General features: G+C 40.0%; 1 protein-coding gene across 1 annotated transcript in view; it reads left to right on the top strand.

Moving 5' to 3' along the window:
* Nucleotides 1-12,111: 12,111 nt before the first annotated feature.
* Nucleotides 12,112-23,237, top strand: part of DNAH11 (dynein axonemal heavy chain 11) — a 388,706-nt gene continuing 377,580 nt past the window's right edge. Inside the window, 2 exon segments of the mRNA XM_060196111.1 lie at nt 12,112-12,564; nt 14,348-14,491. Coding sequence (XP_060052094.1) covers nt 12,220-12,564; nt 14,348-14,491 — 489 coding nt within the window. The 5' untranslated portion in view covers nt 12,112-12,219.

Genomic DNA, 23,237 nt, shown 5'->3' with positions numbered 1-23,237 from the left:
TTTTTTAATTTACTTAGTTATTTATGAAAGGTAGAAGGAAATAGAATGAGAACTCCAATCTGGGATCTTTGATGCTAGGGTTTGAACTCAGAACCTCATACTTGCATACTTGCTAGACCAGTGCTTAATCCACTGTTCCATATCCTGAGCTGCATTTGACAAATTATATTTAAGAACATGATCTTGGAGGCCAGGTGGTAGGCACCTGTTTGAGAACGCATGTTAATAATATCTGAGGACCTAGGTTCAAGCCCCTGGTCTTCTGTAGGGGGGAAGCTTCACAAGTAGTGAAGCTGTGCTGCAGATGTCTCTCTGTCTCTCTTCTTTTATAACTCCTCATGCTCCTCTCGACTATTTTTTGGTCTGTATCCAGATAAATAAAATATTTAAAATAAACATGATCTCATTATTTCCACTTTGCATTGACTACAGGTACAAAATGAAATTTCCAGTTGGATAGCCTGTGTTTCATTAAAACTTTGAATAGTGGTGAGTGTTCTATTACCTGGGAAAATAAGTGAATGGACTTGGTGTCAGCACTACTAATCCACTGCTCCTGGCAGCTATTTTCTCCATTGGATACGACAGAGAGAAAATGAGATAGGAGGTGGGGGTAAAGAGGGTGAAAGAGAGACACCTGCAGACCATACTTTATCTTTGCTTATTTAATTTTCTTATGTTTTCTACTCCCTAACAAATAATAAATACCTTATAATGCTTAAATGTATCAGGTACTGATCTAAGTGTGATTTCTATATATTTAAGCTAAATCAAATCTCAAAATAACCCTCAGATTGATGATTGCCTTGCTAGTGCTATATAACAAGCCTCCCTACAGTTATGTACCTTACAGTAATACACATTTATTCTTGTTCTGTGGGTTGACTGAGAATAAAATTATCTAAATGAGACTTAGCTGGGTGCATCTTTGAGCTGCAGGTTGATTCCTCACTGCCCCACAAGCTAGCTAAAGATGCTTTTCACATAACAGTGTCAGAAGGACAACAGGGTAAGCTGCACCATACACAGACATTATAATCCTCTACTGTGTCACACCTGCTTATATTTCAGGAGAAAATGAAAATGTACTTTCACTATGAGAGGGGTGAGGAGAAGCAATATTCACTGAAATTTACATTTCAGATGAGGAAAAGAAAGCATCTGGAAGTAGCTGGTAGAAGTGCAGTGCAAGTCAGTAGAGCTCTAATCAAGCCAGTATAAATCTAGCTCAGAGCAGCAATGTGAGAGCAAGAGTTTTGTCTGTTTTATTGTGTTTTTAGCACCTAGAACAGTGCTTCTTCACACCTAGTTGACATTCATTAAGTGCTGGGGGAGTAATTAAATGAACTACGTATATAATCCTTGACTGGCATATGATAAATGATATTATTATTAAGAAAAGGTATTCAAAATTGGACTAAAAGAAGGGCAGCATGTTCTTTCTATGTCACATTGGACCATTTAACTGCCCCCCCCCAAATTACCTAATTATTTAGGGAATTTTTTTTACTTTTTCTTACTCACTATTACTAATTATATTGATTTATAGAGTTTTCTTCATTACAGATTTATATTATGAAGTACAGTCTATTCTTCTTCCCCAAGCCCCATGGATGGTGAAATGATACTGTGGTATCTCTTCTACCTTTCTCTCTCAAGAGAGAAAAAAAGAAAGAAAAATATGACCAAGCTTTCAAGAGGAAAAAAAAAAAAAGAAGAAATATATTGAGTATGTGAAACCACACAAAATACTCCCCAAATAATAATAACAACAAAAGTTAAGATTATATTGTCCTATAGGATATTGAGGAATATTACATGTAATCTTGCGATCTTTTTCCAACAATCTTTTCCCACTGTCTTTAAGTCTTTCTCTAATTCTTCTTGGAACCAACTACCATTTTGTTGCCTGAAACAAGTTGAATAAATCTTTGACACATGCAACTTTTAAAAACTTATACTTTAATATTAGTACTGGTAATCTTTCTGCTTTAAAAGTGCTCTTGCGGAAGATGCCGGACTGAGAAGCTGCTAGCAGCGTGAGCTCTGATCACATCTTCTGGAAACGGTAGGATATTCTGCCTTTAGCAGGCCAGTCAATAAGGGGACCTAGTGTTGACACCAAGGAAGTGACTATAATTTAATTTGGGTTAAGAATTAGAGTAAAGGTGGCACGGACTAGCAGGCGGGCTGCTCCAAACTTCCCAAGCGGCGGCGGGCAAGGTGGGTGCGCCGGGCATAGTCCTCCTCCCTGGAAGGCGGCTCCTCCGCTGGTTGCAGAGCGCTGCTGGGCGGCCGGCAGAGGACCCGGAAGGAGCACTATAGCTTGGGGGCTTTCTATTGGGAGTCTCCAGGGACCACTGTGACCCTGAGGGCGGATCCAAAGACTTCTTGAGTATAGCTCTCATTGGATCAAAGGACTTGGAGCTAGTTTTCATTTTCGAGAAATCCTTTTAAAAAGTCTGGAGGGGGGGGTTTCCCGGAAGATGGCGGACTGAGAAGCTGCTGGCCGCTGAGCTCCAAACACATCTCCTGGAAACAGTAGGACTTTCTGCCTTTAGCAGGCCAGCCAATAAGGGGTCCTAGTGGTGACACCAAGGAGGTGACTATAACTTAATTTGGGTTAAGAATTAGAGTAGGGGAAAAAATTCTTTTTCTTCCTTTTAATTTTAAAGCATACCTCCTTCCCCCCCTCCCCCCATAAGCAGTCCCTGGGGACCAGCTCCTAGCAGGATACCCCACACCACCAAACAGGGTGCTTTTTTGAATTCACTGATATACATTTGGGAATTTCCTTGCACTGCTCTTTAATTACAACTTTTTTTCTTATCTTCTCCCTTTTCTCTCTCTTGTCTCTCTCTCTTTTTTTTTTTAATCTTGTCATACACTTCTTCCTTCTTCTTTGCCTTTCTGAATTTGTGAATTATTTTGGGGAAGAAATCTGACTCAGAGTGGACTCTCTATGTGTGTATCTCTGCTCTAGTTCCCTTTCCCCTCTTGTTACCCCTAGAATATACAGTGGATAGTAGATTTTCATAACTGTCTATTCTTGCTATACTCTCTTTTCTCTTTCTTCACTGGGATTTGGTTACTATTTTTTCATGGACTGGAGAAATTGTTTGGCTAACTGGTAATGATTAAACTACTTCAATACTTACTTCAGTTGCTACTGTAATTCTGGAGGTTGGTGAGTGCAATTGTCATAAAGGTATATAGTACAGTGTTACTTGTACTCAAGACACAACAACTGAGGAACAACAGAGAATAAAAAAAAAAGAAACACATAAATCAAAAAAATGGGTAGATCAAAAACAAATAAAACTGCTACTCCAATGAATGAAGACAAGAGCCCAGAAGAAACTACAAATCAGCCAGAAGTAACCATAGATAAGAAAAGTATGCAAGCAATAATAAACTTATTAATCACAGAAATGAAAACAACATTGGAGGAAAGGAATGGCAGTATTAGGGAAACAACAGTTGAGACCCCCAAGGAAAATACTGATTATCTTGAGGCAATTAGAGAACAGAAAGCTGAAATAGCTGTAATGAAGAAAGAAGCTGAGGCAAGGGAAAGCAGACTAACAGAAGCAGAAAACAGAATTAGTCAGACAGAGGATGAGTTAGAGAAAACAAAGAAAGAGGTGAAAGAGCTTAAAAAGAGATTCAGAGACACTGAAAACAACAACAGAGACATATGGGATGATCTCAAAAGAAGTAACATTCGCATAATTGGCCTGCCAGAGGAAGAAAGAGAGGAAGGGGAAGCAAACATTCTAGAGGAAATAATACAAGAAAACTTACCAGACCTGAATAACAGAAAGGATATCAAGATTCAAGAGGCCCAGAGAGTACCAAACAGAATCAACCCAGACCTGAAGACACCAAGACACATCATAGTCACAATAAGAAGAAGTAAGGATAAAGAAAGGATCCTAAAGGCTGCAAGAGAGAAACAAAAAGTCACATACAAGGGAAAACCCATAAGATTATCTGCAGACTTCTCCACTCAAACTCTAAAAGCCAGAAGGGAGTGGCAAGATATCTACCGAGCCCTGAATGAAAAAGGGTTTCAACCAAGGATAATATATCCTGCTAGACTTTCATTCAAACTAGATGGAGGGATCAAAACCTTCTTAGACAAACAACAGTTAAAGGAGGCAACCATCACCAAGCCGGCCCTGAAAGAGGTACTAAAAGACCTCTTATAAACAAGAACATCACTACAATACTTGCAATAAATCAGAGCAAACAATTTTTTAGAACAATAGCACTACAATACATTAAATCTGTAATATCTATAAATGTCAATGGCTTAAACTCACCCATCAAAATGCACAGGGTGGGGGGATGGATCAGAAAACATAACCCAACCATATGCTGCTTGCAAGAATCCCATCTGCCACAAGAAGATAAACACAGACTTAAAGTGAAAGGATGAAAAACTATCATACAGGCTAACGGACCACAAAAAAGGGCAGGAACAGCCATTCTCATCTCAGACACGATAGATTTTAAATTAAATAAAGTAATAAAAGATAGGCAAGGACATTACATAATGATTAGAGGATCAATCAGCCAAGAAGACTTAACAATTATTAACATCTATGCACCCAACGAGGGACCATCTAAATACATTAAGCATCTACTGAAAGAATTTCAAAAATACTTCAATAGTAATACAATAATAGTGGGAGACTTCAATACCCCACTCTCACACTTAGACAGATCAACAAAGCAGAGAACCAATAAAGACACAAGAGAATTGAATGAAGACATCGACAGACTAGACCTCTTGGACATTTTCAGACTCCTCCACCCCAAAAAACTGGAATACACCTTCTTTTCAAATCCACATAACACATATTCAAGGATAGAACACATGTTAGGACATAAATACAGCATCAATAAATTCAAGAGCATTGAAATCATCCCAAGTATCTTCTCAGACCACAGTGGAGTAAAACTAACATTTAACAACAAATGGAAAATTATTAAAAGACACAGAATTTGGAAACTAAACAACATGCTACTTAAGAACCACTGGGTCAGAGACTCACTCAAGCAGGAAATTCAAATGTTCCTGGAAACTAATGAAAATGAAGACACAACCTATCAAAATATTTGGGACACAGCTAAAGCAGTACTGAGAGGGAAACTTATAGCCATACAATCACATATTAAACACCAAGAAGAAGCTCAAATGAATGACCTTACTGCACACCTCAAGGTCTTAGAGGAAGAGGAACAAAGGAACCCTAAAGCAAGCAGAAGGACAGAAATCACTAAAGTTCAAGCAGAAATAAACAACATCGAAAATAAAGGAACCATACAAAAGATCAATGAAGCCAAATGTTGTTTCTTTGAAAGATTAAACAAAATTGAGAACCCCCTAGCCAGACTCACGAAACAAAAAAGAGAGAAGACTCAAATTAATAGAATTGTAAACGATGCAGGAGATATCACAACTGACACCACAGAAATCCAGAGAATCCTGCGAAACTTCTATCAAGAACTATATGCCACCAAGCTAGAGAATCTGGAAGAAATGGAACAATTCCTAGAAACATATGCACTTCCAAAACTGAACCAAGAAGAACTACAAAATCTAAATGCACCAATCACAGACAAAGAAATTGAAACTGTTATTAAGAATCTCCCCAACAACAAAAGTCCTGGACTAGATGGCTTCACAAACGAATTCTACAAAACTTTCAGGAAACAGTTAATACCCATACTTCTTAAGCTATTCCATAAGATTGAAGAAACAGGAATACTCCCTTCCACCTTTTATGAAGCCAACATCACCCTGATACCAAAAGCTGATAGGGACAGAACAAAAAAAGGAAAACTACAGACCAATATCTCTGATGAACATAGATGCCAAAATATTAAACAAGATCTTGGCCAACCGGATACAGCAACACATCAAAAAGATTGTTCATCATGACCAAGTGGGATTCATCCCAGGAATGCAAGGCTGGTCCAACATCCGTAAGTCAATCAATGTCATTCACCACATCAATAAAAGCAAAGCCAAAAACCACATGATTATCTCAATAGATGCAGAGAAAGCCTTTGACAAAATCCAACACCCATTCATGCACAAAACTCTACAAAAAATGGGAATAGATGGGAAATTCCTCAAGATAGTGGAGTCTATACATAGCAAACCTACAGCCAACATCATACTCAATGGACAGAAGCTGAAAGCATTCCCCCTCAGATCGGGGACTAGACAGGGCTGTCCACTGTCACTGTTACTCTTCAACATAGTATTGGAAGTTCTTGCCATAGCAATCAGGCAAGAGAAAGAAATCAAAGGAATACAGATTGGAAGGAAAGAAGTCAAGCTCTCACTATTTGTAGATGATATAGTAGTATACATAGAAAAACCTAAAGAATCCAGCGTAAAACTACTGGACGTTATTAGGCAATATAGCAAGGTGTCAGGCTACAAAATCAATGTACAAAAATCAGTGGCATTTTTTTATGCAAACACTAAATCTGAAGAAGAAGACATCCAGAAATCAGTCCCATTCACTGTTTCAGCAAAATCAATCAAATACCTAGGAATAAAGTTGACCAAAGAAGTGAAAGACTTGTATGCTGAAAAATATGAGTCGCTACTCAAGGAAATAGAAACTGATACCAAGAAATGGAAAGATATCCCATGCTCATGGATTGGAAGAATAAATATCATCAAAATGAATATTCTCCCCAGAGCCATATACAAATTTAATGCAATACCCATCAAAGTTCCACCAAGCTTCTTTAAGAGAATAGAACAAACACTACAATCATTTATTTGGAACCTGAAAACACCTAGAATTGCCAAAACCATCTTAAGGAAAAGAAACAGAAATGGAGGCATCACACTCCCAGACCTTAAACTATATTAAAAAGCCATCATCATCAAAACAGCATGGTACTGGAACAAAAATAGGCACACAGACCAGTGGAACAGAATTGAAAGCCCAGAAGTAAATCCCAACACCTATGGACATCTAATCTTTGATAAGGGGGCCCAAAGGATTAAATGGAAAAAGGAGGCTCTCTTCAATAAATGGTGCTGGGAAAACTGGGTTGAAACATGCAGAAGAATGAAATTGAACCACTTTATCTCACCAGAAACAAAAATCAACTCCAAATGGATCAAAGACCTAGATGTCAGACCAGAAACAATCAAATACTTAGAGGAAAACATTGGTAAAACACTTTCCCACCTACACCTCAAGGACATCTTTGATGAATCAAACCCAATTGCAAGGAAGACTAAAGCAGAAACAAACCAGTGGGACTACATCAAATTGAAAAGTTTCCGCACATCCAAAGAAACTATTAAACAAACAGATCCCTCACAGAATGGGAGAAGATCTTCACATGCCAGACATCTGACAAGAAACTAATCACCAAAATATATAAAGAGCTCAGCAAACTTAGCACCAAAAAAGCAAATGACCCCATCCAAAAATGGGCAGAGGATATGAACAAAACATTCACCTCAGGGGAGATCCAAAAGGCTAACAAACATATGAAAAACTGCTCTAGGTCACTGATTGTCAGAGAAATGCAAATTAAGACAACACTAAGATACCACCTCACTCCTGTAAGAATGGCATACATCAAAAAGGACAGCAGCAACAAATGCTGGAGAGGATGTGGGGATAGAGAAACCCTTTTACATTGCTGGTGGGAATGTAAATTGGTACAGCCTCTGTAGAGAGCAGTCTGGAAAACTCTCAGAAGGCTAGACATGGACCTTCCATATGATCCAGTAATTCCTCTCCTGGGGTTATACCCAAGGACTCCATAACACCCAACCAAAAAGAGGTGTGTACTCCTATGTTCATAGCAGCACAATCATAATAGCTAAAACCTGGAAGCAACCCAGGTGCCCAACAACAGATGAGTGGCTGAGAAAGCTGTGGTATATATACACAATGGAATACTATGCAGCTATCCAGAATAATGAACCCACCTTCTCTGACCCATCTTGGACAGAGCTAGAAGGAATTATGTTAAGTGAACTAAGTCAGAAAGATAAAGATGAGTATGGGATGATCCTACTCATCAACAGAAGCTGACTAAGAAGATCTGAAAGGGAAACTAAAAGCAGGACCTGATCAAATTGTAAGTAGGGCACCAAAGTAAAAACCCAATGGTGAGGGGTAGACATGTAGCTTCCTGGGCCAGTGGGGGGTGGGAGTGGGTGGGAGGGATGGATTACAGTCTTTTGGTGGTGGGAATGGTGTTTATGTACACTCCTAGCAAAATGTAGACATATAAATCAGTAGTTAATTAATATGAGGGAGAAAATCAATTGTATGTCTCAAAGTTTCTCAAAACACAAACTGAATCTTTTTAATATATAGGCTGTGTATTTGATATGTGGACTCTCTCAAAAGCCTAGACCAAATAGATTAGAAGCATCCAATAGCATAGCTATATACAAGATACTGGATACTGTACAGCAAACCACAACAAAAGTACTTTTCAAAGTTAACCCAATTACCAAATAATTTGATGATAACATTAACTATCGATTGTCTTTTTGAATCCTAAGACAGTAGAAACCTCACATCTCCACTATAGAGCCCCTATTTCCCCCAGTCCTGGAACCCTTGGATAGGGCCCACTTTCCCGTATGCATCTCCCAATCCAAACCAAATAATATTGCATCTGCCGACCACAACCTAACCAACGCAACGATTGCCACCTCAACATGCTTCACCTCAGACTGTGTCCAGAGATTTCACGTGTGGTATGACAACCCTTCAGCTTCATTACTCGGGTGAGACCTTTCCTTTTATAGTACACTCTAATTTCATCTCAGGTAGTTCACTTTCTAACAAAGTCCCATAACCTAGATATATACCAGTTTCTGTGAGAGAGACCTTATGTTCACACGTATCCATAAACTTACTGCAAAATATATACCTGAAAGCAGAAGTACACTAGAGTTTGCAGTGAGTACCTCCCTAACACTTCCTCTCCACTATTCCAAGCTTGGGATCCATGATTGCTCAACAAATTGTTTGGCTTCGTATGTTAACTCTCTTTTCAATCACCAGGTTCCAGATGCCACCAGGATGCTGGCCAGGCTTCCCTGGATTGAAGACCCCACCAATGTGACCTGGAGCTCAGCTTCCCCAGAGACACACCTTACTAGGGAAAGAGAGAGGCAGACTGGGAGTATGGACCGACCAGTCAATGCCCATGTTCAGCGGGGAAGCAATTACAGAAGCCAGACCTTCTACCTTCTGCAACCCTCAATGACCCTGGGTCCATGCTCCCAGAGGGCTAGAGAATGGGAAAGCTATCATGGGAGGGGGTGGTTTATGGAGATTGGGCAGTGGGAATTGTGTGGAGTTGTACCCCTCCTACCTTATGTTTTTGTTCATTAATCCTTTCTTAAATAAAAAATTTAAAAAAAAAAATAATAAAAAAAAATAAAAGTGCTCTTGCCCCCACCTGCAGGGGGAAAGCTTCACAAGTGGTGGAGCAGGACTGTAGGTGTCTCTCTGTCCTTCTCCCTCTCTATCTCCCCCTCCCCTCTCAATTTCTCTCTGTTTCTAATAAATAAAAATTTAAAAAAATTAAAAAAAAAGTGCTCTTGCACTTTCAGTTTAATTCTATTCTTATTTACATAATTCCTTTTCTCTGGAATAAGGAGATGAAAGCAAGAAAACACAGTGAGAGGAGGAACTAAAGTGTTGGCAGTGAGTTCCAGACTTTTGTACTAGTTACTGGAGCCAAGGATTGCCATGGGTCACAGGAAACAGGCTTGACTGTCATTTATTATGGAAGAGACAACATCCTGAAAAGAGCAATTCTTGAAGCTCCAAATTTTGATGGACATCCATTTATCAATGATTATTATAATGGCATCATTATTATTTACCAGAGCACCATTAAAGTCTAGTTTACACTGGTATAAGAGATTGAACCCAGGGATTTGGAGCTCCAGGCATAAAAAGTTATTTTGCATTATCATTATACTATCTCCCCTGCCCAAGTATAATGAATTACTGAAAGTAAAATACCTTCCCAGCTCCTTTGTGGGAGAGTTGGGGTCAGATGTAACTTTTTATTTTGAAGTTAACAATTGACAAAAGGGGACAACTAATAGTTTAGTTCTGAGGACTCAAAATTCTGGCTACTTTGGCAACCTGAATTTCCATAGTATTAATGAATGTCGTTAATAGACCTACTGAAATCTCATTAAAATGCCATGAAGACTTTTTTTTTAAATCTGGGATTTTCTTGCTACCTTTTCCTTTTTTTTTTTAAGTTTTATTTGTTATTAATAGTTTGTTACAAGACTATTACAATATGTAGTTCCACACCACACCTACCACCAAAGTTCTATATTCCCACCCTCCCACCTCCCAGAGATAACTACCATCGTTCTTATAAGTCTTACAGTTTGCTTGAATCTGTTTTGTTTGGATTTTGTTTGTTTGTTTTTGGCAAGTTCAAGGAAATCAGATCTCTAGATTCCACATATGAGTGAAACCATCTGGTAGTTGTTTTTCTTTTCACTTATTTCGCCAAACATAGTCAACAAGCCACACATGTCTGTACTCACCTGTGGCTTCAGGTGAGTTTGAACAGATCCTGGTCATATTTTGATGAGTTTTACAGGTGATTTTCGTTGCTCATAGTTCTCATAAGTCTTACAGTTTGCTTGAATCTGTTTTGTTTGGATTTTGCTTGTTTTTGGAAAGTTCATATAAATTAGATCTCTAGATTCCACATGTGAGTGAAACCATCTTGTAGTTGTCTTCACTTATTTCGCCAAGCATAGTCAAGGAGCCATATGTGTCTATACTCACCTGTGGCTTAAGGTTGAGTTTGAACAGATTGGTCATAGTTTGATGAGTTTTACAGGTGATTTTCGTTGCTTTCCTAGTCGACTCAGAGAGCAAAATCCATTGCAGCTTCTACTCCATAGCCATACCCTGAAAGTCCCCCCCCCCTTTAAAAAAAAAAGTAATATGAGGAGGGGTGAGGGAGAGCACAAGAGTGAGCAGCTCACTGCTTATCTCTGCTTTAAGGTGATGCCAGGGACTGAACTTGACTCTTTCGAACCTCAGGCAAGGAAGTCTTTTTGCATAACCTTTATTCAGTCTCCTGGCCTCTCTTGACCTTTTTCTTGAGTATTGAATATTTCTGTATATTTTCAGAACTCTTGGAGTTTACAAGGCAGTGCCCACTCTCAGTACCAGGATTAGCATTCCAGTATGTGGCAGATAAGGATGATGATCAGGCCTTCAATACCACACAGGCCTTAGAATAGATTTTATTTTATTATTAATATGTATATATATATATATAATTAGTGTTTCTTCAAAGTCAACATATTTTCCTTCTAGTTCAATATGTGGAAGAGATTGTTATGTTGCTTTCTGTTTTATTTCTTTATTGGGGAATTAATGTTTTACATTCAACAGTAAATACAATAGTTTGTACATGCATAACATTCCCCAGTTTCCCATATAACAATACAACCCCCACTAGACCCTCTGTCATCCTTCTTGGACCTGTATTCTCGCCACCCACTATACATATATTTTGTATAGGACAGAGAAATCAAGAGAAGAGGGGAAGACGGAGGAGAAGAGAAAGATAGATACCTGCAGACTTGCTTCACCGCTTGGAAAGAGACCTCCTGTAGGTCAGAATAGATTTTAGATTTCCATCACCAGGTAAGTTAATGGCAGGTTCCATGTAATATTCCGTGTAATACCGGGATAAGCTGCTTGCAGAAATGAAAGTGAGGGGCCCAAGTTCCGGAGTCCTTTCTGGAACTACATGAAATAAAGGAATCTAGCAGGAAAGGTGGCACAAGGGAACATAGCAATTAATCAGATCTGGGCTTTTGACTTTCCTTCACTGGGAGCCCCACAGAGCTGACCCACTTAAGCCAAGGAACTTGAGCAAAGTGGCTGAGACCCAAAGTGCAGCTCTGACCAGCCGAGGGCGTGCCCCCTCTGGGCTCGGCCCCTCACTCCGCCTCCCCGAGGGCCGGGGCGGGTCCTCTGTCCCCCGGGAAACGGACGCGCGGCTCCTCGCGCCTTTGGCGAGCAGACCTGGTGGCCCGGCATCCGCGGCTGGGAGCCGAGCAGCTGTTGCGGGAGTAGGTGCGTGGTCAAGGGTCCTCGCCCTGCCGGGCGGGCGCAGGAGCGCGCGTGATTAGCCCTCGAACCGGGCGGGATGGCAGCCCAGATGGCAGCGAGAGAAATCCAAGGTTTCCGGGAAGTCCCGACCCTTCTCCTAAGCCCAGTGGCCAGCCTGGAGGCGGCAGGCGAGATGGAGCTGGAGGACGAGGACGAGGAGGCGGCGGCCGCCCAGAGAGCACGGAGCTTCGCCCGGGACCCACGGGTGCGCTTCTTGGGGGGCCGCCTGCAGCTGCTGCTGGGACTCCCGGAGGAGAAATGGAGCCTGTATTTGGAGTCCGAGGACAACAGGCAGGTTCTGGGGGAGTTTCTGGAGAGCCCCATTCCCGCTTGCCTGCTGTTCAGCACCGCCGCTGCGAAGTACCTGGAAGCCTACGGGGAGGTAAGGAACCCGGCCTGGGGACACCGCCCTGCACCTTCACACCGGACAGGCCAATCTCACTATTTGAGTTCCAGGAAGGCATGGCTTCAGCACTTAAAAACAAACAAACAAAAAAACTTTGTTTGAAAACTTTACCCACAGGCTGGGGAGACAACAAAATGGTTATGCAAACAACTTCCATGCCTGTGGCTAAGGTCTCAGGTTCGGTGTCCAGCACCCACCGTTGGCTAGAGCTGAGTAGTGCTCTGGTGTTTCTTTCTGTATCTCTCTCATTAAAATGACATATATCATTATATATACATATATATAAGCTTGGGACCGGGAGGTGGCGCACCTGGCTGAGCGCTCATGTTGCAATGCTCAAGGACCCAGGTTCGAGCCCCCGGTCCCCACCTGCAGGGGGAAAGCTTTGCGAGTGGTAAAGCTGGGTTGCAGGTGTCTCTCTGTCTCTTTCCCTCTCTGTCTCTCCCTTCTGCTCAATTTCTGACAGTCTCTGTCCAATAAATAAAGATAATAAAAAAAGATTTAAAAAAAGTTCGGGAGTCGGGCGGTAGCGCAGCGGGTTAAGTGCACATGGTACAAAGGACAAGGACCGGAGTAAGGATAATAAAAAAATAAAAAAAGAAGCTTGACCAAGAAATTAATCTCTCCTTCCGCCCCTCTATTCTCCTCTATTCTCCTCCTCTGTTCTTCCTCCTCCTTTCTCTCTCTCTCTCTCTCTCTCTCTCTCCCCTGTAGTAGCTTGGCTTTTCTAGGTCAGCCATTGGGTGGGCTAGACTTGGATAAAGCGAGAAAAAAGTAGCACTGTCTTTACCTGCCTGGGTATCAGGTGCAAGGTGAGTTCACACAAATCACTTTAGTGATAGATCCTTTAACAAGCTTTTGGTAGAACCCACACTCCCAAATAACATGCAGCTTTATTTAAAAAGGTGTTTTCTGGATCATCCCTTCTCTGGTAAGATTGTATAGGCTTCCTTTTTAAAATTTAAACTGCTAATTCACTCAAAGGTTACATCTTCTAAGTGTGAAGAGTCTGGAGAAGATTTTCAATCTGTAGGCCACACAGCTCCACAGTTGAAAGTTGTAAAGTGAGTTATCTTTCACTAGATATGGTCAATGTAATATTAATAGTTGGAAAATAGGAGGGGGTAGTGTGAGCTTGCCTTAGGGCTTTAGTTTTGAAAGTTTTTTTGTTTTGCTTCTCTTATTGTAACTACTTTTAAGCAGTTTGTCAAAGGAGGTAGAACACTCTACTACTACCTGTTAGTCATTATACTGAAGGAAAAAAAAGACAGGTTTTAGTTGTGGAAATGTTACAATATCTTGGTTCCAGAGTTCTGTTCTCTGCTTTGAACACAGATGTACAAATTAGCTTCTTGGCCCTATCTGATTTTTATTTTAGTTTGACTTGTTTCCAAACAAGAAAAGATTACAAAAAAAAAAAAAAATGATAGCTTTTCTAAGAAACAATCTGTATACTTTTTAGATTTGTTTTTAATTATAAAATGTTACAGTGGGGTGGTATGTAATGATTTGGTGTAACTGGCATGCCTTTTAAAGGTACTATTTCCACGCCAATAATGCTGTGAAATTAGCATTATAAAAGAACAAAGAAAATTTAAGCACTTTGCAGAAGGAGAAAAAATAGTGGAACAACCTTATTTGTAAAAGTAGGCAAGCTGCCAAGTTTTGCTTCTTTTACCAGCAATCCAACCACAGTAGTTCCTGCTTAACATGGAAAGTACATCAGAAATTTAAACTAATTATCTTGCTCGTGTTTCAGATTCCAAGAGATGCAAAACATAAACTTGTTTATAGTGCCAAGAGGATGACTGAAAGCACTGGAATAAATGATTTCTTCCAAGCATTTGTATTTGGAGAGTTACCTGTGTCAACTCTTGGACATGTAACTACTTTTCTAGAGGAGGTGATGTTCTCTTTAATAGTTGAATCTTTCCGTTGTATTTTGGTTCAGTATTACTCTGGATATTTAAAAAATAGACTTAGAACAATGCAAAGATGTAAAGAGAAGTAACCTCTTTAACCAGGTGAGTGGTAAATGATAGCATTTAGATTGTTCCTGAAATGAAGTCATGATTCTAATATTAAACAGGTAGTAACTTGTAGAACCTTTTCCCCTACTTTTAAATAATGAAAATAAATAAGAAGTATTTTTTAACTTAAGCTATTGGTCTTAAACTTCATATTAGAGTAGAGACGATCTCTTAAACATTGGAAAATATATTGCTTTTCAGATTTTTCTTTTTTTCTAAATGTCAGCCATGGCTAATAATGGGTGGGAGGGGAGTGCAAACAGCAAGTGTTAGTAGTGGTTGCCTTAAGATTTTTCTCTCTTTGTTTCAATCAGGGTAAGATTTTTTTCTTAAATCTTATTATTGGATAGAGACAGAGAAATTTAAGAGGGGAGGGAGAAGTTGAGACGGAAAGAGACAAGAGACACTTGCAGCTGTGCTTCACAGCCCATGAAGCCTGTCCTCTGCAGGTGGGGACCAGGGGCTTAAACCTGGGTCCTTGCACACTGTAATGTGTGTGCTCAACCAGGTGCACCACTGTCTGCTAGGGAAATTTTTTTCTGCCAAAGGCCATTTGGCTATTTATAGAATAATTCACAAACCATACAAAATTACCAGGTTAAAAAAAATATATATATATATATATATATATATCGCTTAATGTAAAAAGCTGTGGTTGCCTAGCCAGGGCCACAGCAAATGATTTTGACGATCTTATGTGACCTGTGGGCTGGGTGTTTCTTTCCCATGCCTGGCTTAGGTCATAAACATGCTGTCTAAACTCGCATTACTGGCATTTTAGCGTGTATTAGGATCACCTGGGGTTTTTGTTAACACAGTCTTGATTCAGCAGGTCTCAGTTGGGGTTGGTGTAATGTTGATGAATATCTAACAGGATGCTATTAAACAGCTTTGAGGAGTCAGATGTCTAGGTTCTCTAGATCCAGAACAGTTTTCCAACCTTGCTGAACTTTTGAAGCAAATGGGAAACTTCAAGGTCCCAATGTCAAGATTACATCATATGCAGATTTAATTAGAATTAGAATCCACAGGGGTGTGTAGAGTGGAGGCAGGTGGCAGTAGTCATTTAAGATCCTTGAGTGATTGTGGTCAGTTGGTGGCACAGCTAGTTAAGCATATATTACAGGGTTCAAGGACACAGGTTCAAGCCTCTAGTCCCCACCTTGCAGGGGGAAAGCTTCAGGAGTGGTGCAGGTGTCTATCTCCCCTTCCCTCTATTTCTGTCTCTATTCCAAAAATAAATACATTTTAAAGAAGATTCACAGGTGTTTGTAATGTGCCCCAGATATTAGGAACCACTGGGTTAGATATCAGTAAAACAAATCCCACTGCAATCCTGCCAAAACCAATATTTAAGATAGTAATTGCCAACTTATTTTTCACTAGTGACTTTCCAGTCTCTCACTTTCATACCTTTTCTGCATCTTGAGTTGCATTTGCAAAATGGTATTTTCTTTCTGTCTGAGAAAGCAGCCAGTCTAACCTCCAACTTCAGTGCCCTACCTTGAGTTCCCTCCCTTTTGTTGAGTTTCATTGACTTTAGTGATACTTGAAGAAATTTCTATTTTCAACATGTGAGAAAGTTTGTAGCTGGTGTTCAGTAAATTTTTATTGCATTGAAATGGGGTTGCTAAAAGAATTTCACATGAAATGTTAACAACTTTTGGTTATTTGAGTCATCGTATTTTTTTTAATCTTTCCATTAGGGTTAAAACTGGGGTTCAGTGTCTGCAGAACTCCGTTATTCCCAGGGGCCAGTTCTTTTCTTTTTCTTTCTTTCTTTCTTTCTTTCTTTATTTCTTTCTTTCTTTCTTCCTTCCTTCCTTCCTTCCTTCCTTCCTTCCTTTCTTTCTTTTTTTTTTTTTGATAGAGGAGGAGGAGAGAAAGGATGGGCGGGGGAGCAAGACAGAGATACCTGCAGCACTGCTCCTGAAGCTTCCTCCTGAAAGTGGGGACCAGAAGCTTGAATCACAGTCCTTGTGAATGGTAACATTTGTGCAAAATTGGGTGAGCCATCACTTGGCCCCTAATAAATCTTCTTGATGAAGGAAATGTAGGGAGAAATTGTTTAATAATATGTATACTTGTCTATATGAACAAATCTGAGAAACCTACTGATGTTGTTCCAAAAAGCCATTGTAAGTTCAGCTGAAGGTAGTGGATATTGGAAAGAAAGCAAAAGTCAGTGAGTATTTACTTGAATACCTACCTGGTGCCAGTGAATGGACATTCCTGGTAGTTATCCTTTCTGCCTGGAGGAAGCCTACATTCTTTTTTTTTTTTTAATATTTATTTATTTATTTATTTATTCCCTTTTGTAGCCCTTGTTGTTTTATTGTTGTAGTCATCATTATTATTGTTGTCGTTGTTGGACAGGACAGAGAGAAATAGAGAGAGGAGGGGAAGACAGAGAGGGAGAGAAAGATAGACACCTACAGACCTGTTTCACCACTTGTGAAGTGACTCCCCTGCAGGTGGGGAGCCAGGGGCTCGAACCGGCATCCTTACACCGATTCTTGTGCTTTGTGCCATGTGCGCTTAGCCTGCTGCATTACTGCCAGACTCCCAGGAAGCCTGCATTCTAATTAGCAGCTTAGCTAACAGTGATGCCACATGGTAGACGTGGCTATCAGGAAGGTTTTTGCAGCATACTCTGGGAGTCTAGTAACTTTTTTCTAGTCTAGAGGATTGACAGGGACGTTGGAGTAGTAACTAGGCTATCATAGTTCTTGGTGTGCCTGGGATGGTTTCCATTTCCAGATCAATTGGCATCTGAATTCAGTGTTCATCTTTATTCTCAAAAGCACTCACAGTTAAGGTATCTGTCATTAAAGGAAGGGATAGTTAGATGTAAGAGATAAAGGGTTTTCTTGTAGCTGGGGCTGGGTGGTAGTGCATCAAGTTAAGTACATATATATCAAGTTAAGTACAGAGGGTGAGACCCACGCAAGGATCCTGGTTCGAGCCCCCGGCTCCCTACCTGCAGCGGGGGGGGGGGGGGGGGGGGGGCACTTCACAAGTGATGAAGTAGGTCTGCAGGTGTCTTTTTCCTTCTCTCTTTCCCTCCCCTCTCAATTTCTCTGTCCTAGCCAAAAAATTGAAAAAAAATGACCTCAGGAGCAGTAGGTTCTTAGTGGCAGCCATGAGCTGTAATGGTAATCCTGGAGGTAAAAAAAAAAAAGGGGGGGGGGAAGATTGTGAGCAGAGCAATTGAGAGGGAAGTGGGATGGAGTGGGAGACAGAGACACCTGCAGCACTGTTTCAACAACAGTGAAACTTTTCCCCTTGCCAGTGGGGGCCGAGGGCTTAAACTTAGGTCCTTGCTCATGCTAATACAGGGATTTAACCAGGTGTACCACCAACCAGCCCCTGCGGTCTCATTTTTAAAAACAGATTAAGTTAATTTGGCTAGATTATGGAATAAAAGTTGGAAGTGGTAAGAAATTAAGCTGAAGAGGTTGGCTAGAAAAAGGTCACTTAACTTTTTCCATTCAAGCTGACTCAAAGCCTAACAAATTCATGGATGGTATTTATTAGAAGGCAGTAATGGTAATATATCTTCAGTGAGTTTTGTTTGCTTGTTTGTTTTTCTGTTTCTTTTAAATCAGGGCAGGTTTAGTTAGGATGTTTTAGAGTTAAATGGGATGTCATTTATGATTTACATTTCAAGTTGATAACTTGCACATAAGGAAGAAAAAAATGTACAATGCTAAGATTAGTGAACTGTTTACTTAACTGAGAAGAAAAGAAGGGATTTGTTAGTGGGGTAGTGATTGGATAGAAAAGTATTGAGAGTTTTCCAGTATTATAAATTTTTTTTGAGGCAGAGGGAGGGAGAGAAGGAGAGACACACCATGGCATTGAAGCTTTCTTCAGTGCAGCAGGGATCAGGTTCAAACCCGGGTCATGCACAGACTATGAGTAAGCTGTTTCACCAGTCAGCTGTTAGAATTGTTTAGTGGGGTGAAATAAAGGATAAGACAGATTTTGGGACTGATCTTGGCTAGTGAAGGGGAGGGATTACTTATGACTACTTGTTTCTAATTTAAATTATTTAAATAATATCCTTACTTACATTCCACATTGTATATGTAGACTTTGGAGTTTGACTTGGATAAAAATTAATTAGCAGTAATTTATATTAATGTGCTTGTGACTCCCACACTTCTCTTTCTGGCCTTGAAATTTTTTAAGTCAAAGCTCAGCTATCCACCTTATTTCTGGATGTGACCAGTTGCATGTAATTGACATCTCAAACCAGACTTGTATTTCCATCTTTTTTTGCTTTTTTTTGGTTGGTTGGTTGTTTATTCACTTCTTACCAGAGAACTGTTAAACTCTAGCTTATGGTGGTGTCTGGTATTGAACTTGGGACCTTGGAGACTCAGGCAAGAAAGTCTTTTGCATAAACATTATGCTACTTCCTTTATGCCACCTTTGCCCCATTTTATCTAAATCTATATTATACTTAGAAAAAAATTACACTTACAAAAACTATTTAAAATGCCATGTAATTATTTCTTTAGCTATATACTCTGTCGGCACAAGTCTTGAGAGAAACAGTAATAGTAAATTTTTACCAAGCCAGACTGGAACTGCAGTTAGTACTCATTCTATACTGTTAACATTTCAAATTTTAAAAGTTTGAGGCCTCCCCTCCTGGGGATATAGCCCAAGGAATTAAACATGCCCATCCAGAAAAAATGATATGTGTGTATCTGTGTTCATTTGTAACTCAATTTGTGAAAGTTCATTTTGTAATAGCCCAAACCTAGAAACAACCTAGGTGTCCAACAATAGATGAGTGGCTAAGTTGTGGACTATATACACAATGAAATACTACTCAGCTATTAAAAATGGCAAGTTCACCTTCATCCTATCTTGGATGGAACTTGAAGGAATCATGTGAAGTGAGATAATCCAGAAAGAGGAGGATGAACTTGGTGTGATCACATTCATAGAAGTTGAAAAAACCGAAAGTGAAACACAAAGTAGAACTTGGACTGGGTTTGGAGTATTGCACCAAAGTAAGACTCTAGGTGGGGGGTGGGGGGGGTGGGGGTGGGAGGAAGGGTAGATTTTCAGGTCCTCCATAGGGGTGTGGGTATAGGAAGGGACACAGACTTATGGTGGCGGGAATGGTGTTAAATTATACTCCTCCTAATTTTTCTTTCTTTTTAAAAAAATATTTATTCCCTTTTGTTGTCCTTTTTTTTATTGTTGTTGTTATTGATGTCATTGTTGGATAGGACAGAGAAAGACACCTGCAGACCTGCTTTACCGCTTGTGAAGCAACTCCACTCAGGTGGGGAGCCGGGGGCTCGAGCCAGGATCCTTACGCCGGTCCTTGCACTTCGCGCCATGTGCGCTTAACCCGCTGAACTACCGCCCGACTCCCTTGACTTTTTTTTTTTTTTAAGATTTTATTCATTTATTGAGAAAGATAGGAGGAGAGAGAGAAGGAGCCACACGTCACTCTGGTAAATGTACTGCTGGGGATTGAACTCAGGACCTCATGCTTGAGGGTACAATGCTTTATCCACTGTGCCACCTCCCAGACCACATCAACTTTTCTATAAAAAAAAAATACATCTTGGGGAAATGTTGAAATGTACCCTTGTGACAACAAAAATATCATAAATCAGCATTTCCTTAATAAAGCAATCGAGTTGGAGAAATTGTTATAAAGGACCATTGCAAAATGAAATTCTCAATACAAGAGAAGGTAAAGGAACTATAGCAAATACATCATAGTTCTTTTATCAGTAGTAGTAGTATCTCCTTAGTAAATATGCTCAAATTATTTTGGTTTGCAGCGAAAGTTTTTTCTTATAAATCTAAAAGCTAGACAAAAAATGACAACAATAGGAAATTAATTGAATTACATTGTATAGAATATTTTTACTCAAGAGCGATGGCCTAGGTCTGCTCTAAATGATTATAGAGATAGGATAGCTATTTGCCCAATTAGTTTGCAAAACTTATGGCTGAGAATTTCCTAACAGTTCAATTTATAGTTTTGACACAAATATTTAATTTTAAAAGCAGTCAGCTTTGCAACAGAATACTGAATAGAGTAAAAATTGGAACCAGTGCCCAGTAAAATGCAAATGTTGAATAGTCAAAATTGTTCTCACACCTGACTTTTAAAGGGGAAAAAAACTGTTGATGGGGCTAGGTGTTGGTAGACCTGGTTGAGCTCACATGTTACAATGTTCAAGGACCTGGGTTCAAGCCTGCAGTCCCCACATGCAGGAGAAAACTCTGCAAGTGATGAGGCAGTGCTGTAGATGCCTCTCCTCTCCCTACTCTCTCGATTTCTGGCTGTCTCTCTCCAATAAAGATGAGAGAAAGAGAGAGACAGAGAGAGAGAAGGAAAGAAAACTGTTTATGCCAGGCATTTAATCTAGAAAGCAGCTGTCTAATGGGGTCTACACATGCTAAGCCCCACAAGGCAAAACTCTGTAATCTGCTTTCCAAAGCGTTCTTAAACTGCCCCTTGTCTTTATCACAGTGCTAATTGGCTTCATGTTGGTGGGGCTGGAAGTTTCCCAGAAGCACCATATTTTATGCTTTTCACTATCACTGATTTTGTGGAATGCCAGTTCTGTTTTTTCCTCTTAAAGATTTTAAACCAAGTAGCAACTTTACTGGCAGTCTTCCCTTTATGCCCTTCACTGGCAGAGACAGTGTCTGTCCTGTGCTTGCATGTTACTTCCTGAGTGCACCTCTAACTGTGGCAGCTCTTACAGAACTCAGACAATATAGATGAATTTTTTTTTTTTAACCAATGGCTATCTCCCTAATTATGTGTTATGGGTGCTGAGCAGGAAAACACAGTAAAGCTACAATTTGGAAAGATACGTTTCAAATACCTTACCAAATAAAACTTGAGTTTTCAGTCAACTAGAAGATTGTGTTGTCAACATAAGCTTTGGGGTGAGGATATAGCTTACCTGGTGAAGTGCTTATTTTGCCTTGCTTGAGCAAGACCCAGGGTTAAGCCTCTGGCTACCATGTGGAAGCAACCTTCAAAGGGGATACTTCAAAAACAGCTTTTCTCTCTCTGTTCCTATCTCTTAGATTCTACCTGGAAAAAAGGAAAAATAATAAAAGGCTTCCAGGAGCAGTGGAATTGCCTAGGTGCAAAGCTCCAGTGAGGAAAACCAAACAAAAAACACTCTAAACTTTAAAAAGGTAGAGTTGTGGGCCAGGTGATGATGTACCCAGTTGAGTGTGCAGGTTACCAAGCACAAGCATTCAGGTTCAATCCCCTGGCCCCTACAAGCAGGGAAAAAGCTTCACAAGTGGTAAAGCAGTACTTCACGTGTGTCTCTTTCTCTTTCCTTCTCTACTTTCCCCATTCCTCTCAATTTCTCTCTATCAAAAATAAATTATTAAAAATATAATCTAGAACGACTACTTTCTGAGCATTTTAGCTATTTAAAATGTATAAGTTCATAATTTAGGATTTGCATTAATTATATAGTATATATAACACAGTATGATTTAACTTGATAATGGTAATTTCACATAATGCTGACCAATTTGGTGGTTTATATCTGAAGAATGTTTAAAAATAGTAGGTCTTGATAAGTTCAGCAAACTCATTAAAGCTTATGCTAGACTGTAGGAATAAAAATTTAACTCTTTGTAATTTCTTTTAGTGATTTAATAATGATCAATAAGATTGTGAGATAAGACAGTATACATCCACACAGTTCCCACCAACAGAGTTTCACATCTTATCCTCTCCATTGGAAGCTTCTTTATTTTTTTATCCCTCTGGGAGTATGGACCAAAGATCTTTATGGGGTATAGATGGTGGGAGGTCTGGCTTCTATAATTGCTTCTCTGCTGGATATGGGTATTGACAGGTCAATTGATACTCCCAGCCTGTTTCTATCTTTCACTAGTGAAGTCGGGCCCTGGAGAGGTGGGGTTTCAGAACACACTGGTGAGATCATCTGCCCAGGGAAGTCAGGTTGGCATCATGGTACCATCTGCAACTTGGTGACTGAGAAGCATTAAGATATAAAGCAGAACAAATTGTGTAACCATCAGCAACCTAAAGGCAAGAATATAGCAGCTGCTATTTGGTGTCTTCATGTTGGAAGTAGCTAGGAAGTCAATTTTAGATATATTCCAAGGGGCCCATGACTTTATTAATATTTTGCCTGAGCCCAACAGCTAACATGTAGGTGGGCTATTAGTATTGTCTGGGAGGATGGTGTCAGAGTTGTGGATAGGACTAGGAAGCTGGATCAGGGCAGAGAGTAGCTCCCAAATATGGGAGAAGTATATAAACACCATTAATTGTAAACCCCATTAATCTGACCCAGAGCCCATGTTGATCCATACTTAGTACATAAGCCTGTGCAACTTTGAACTTGCATTCCATGGTCATAGCTAGGAACAGTCTAGGCTACACTCATTTCAGGACCAGTCTTCCTAGAGTGGCAGAGTGTTCACCCAGCCTCCCTTTAGAGAGTGGGGCAGTTTCTACCACTGTTGTTCTACATTGAGGGCAAGGTCCTGTAGAGGCCCACAAGAAGGTTTATGATGTTGTTCCTGATGGAGATGACTAGTGATTGTGGAGAGAGGGGTTTGTGGGACCAA

Source organism: Erinaceus europaeus, chromosome 8 (assembly GCF_950295315.1).
Source record: "Erinaceus europaeus chromosome 8, mEriEur2.1, whole genome shotgun sequence".
Taxonomy (NCBI): Eukaryota; Metazoa; Chordata; class Mammalia; order Eulipotyphla; family Erinaceidae; genus Erinaceus; species Erinaceus europaeus.
Note: the sequence above shows the minus strand (reverse complement) of the source record. Positions and strands in the feature narration are given on the sequence as shown.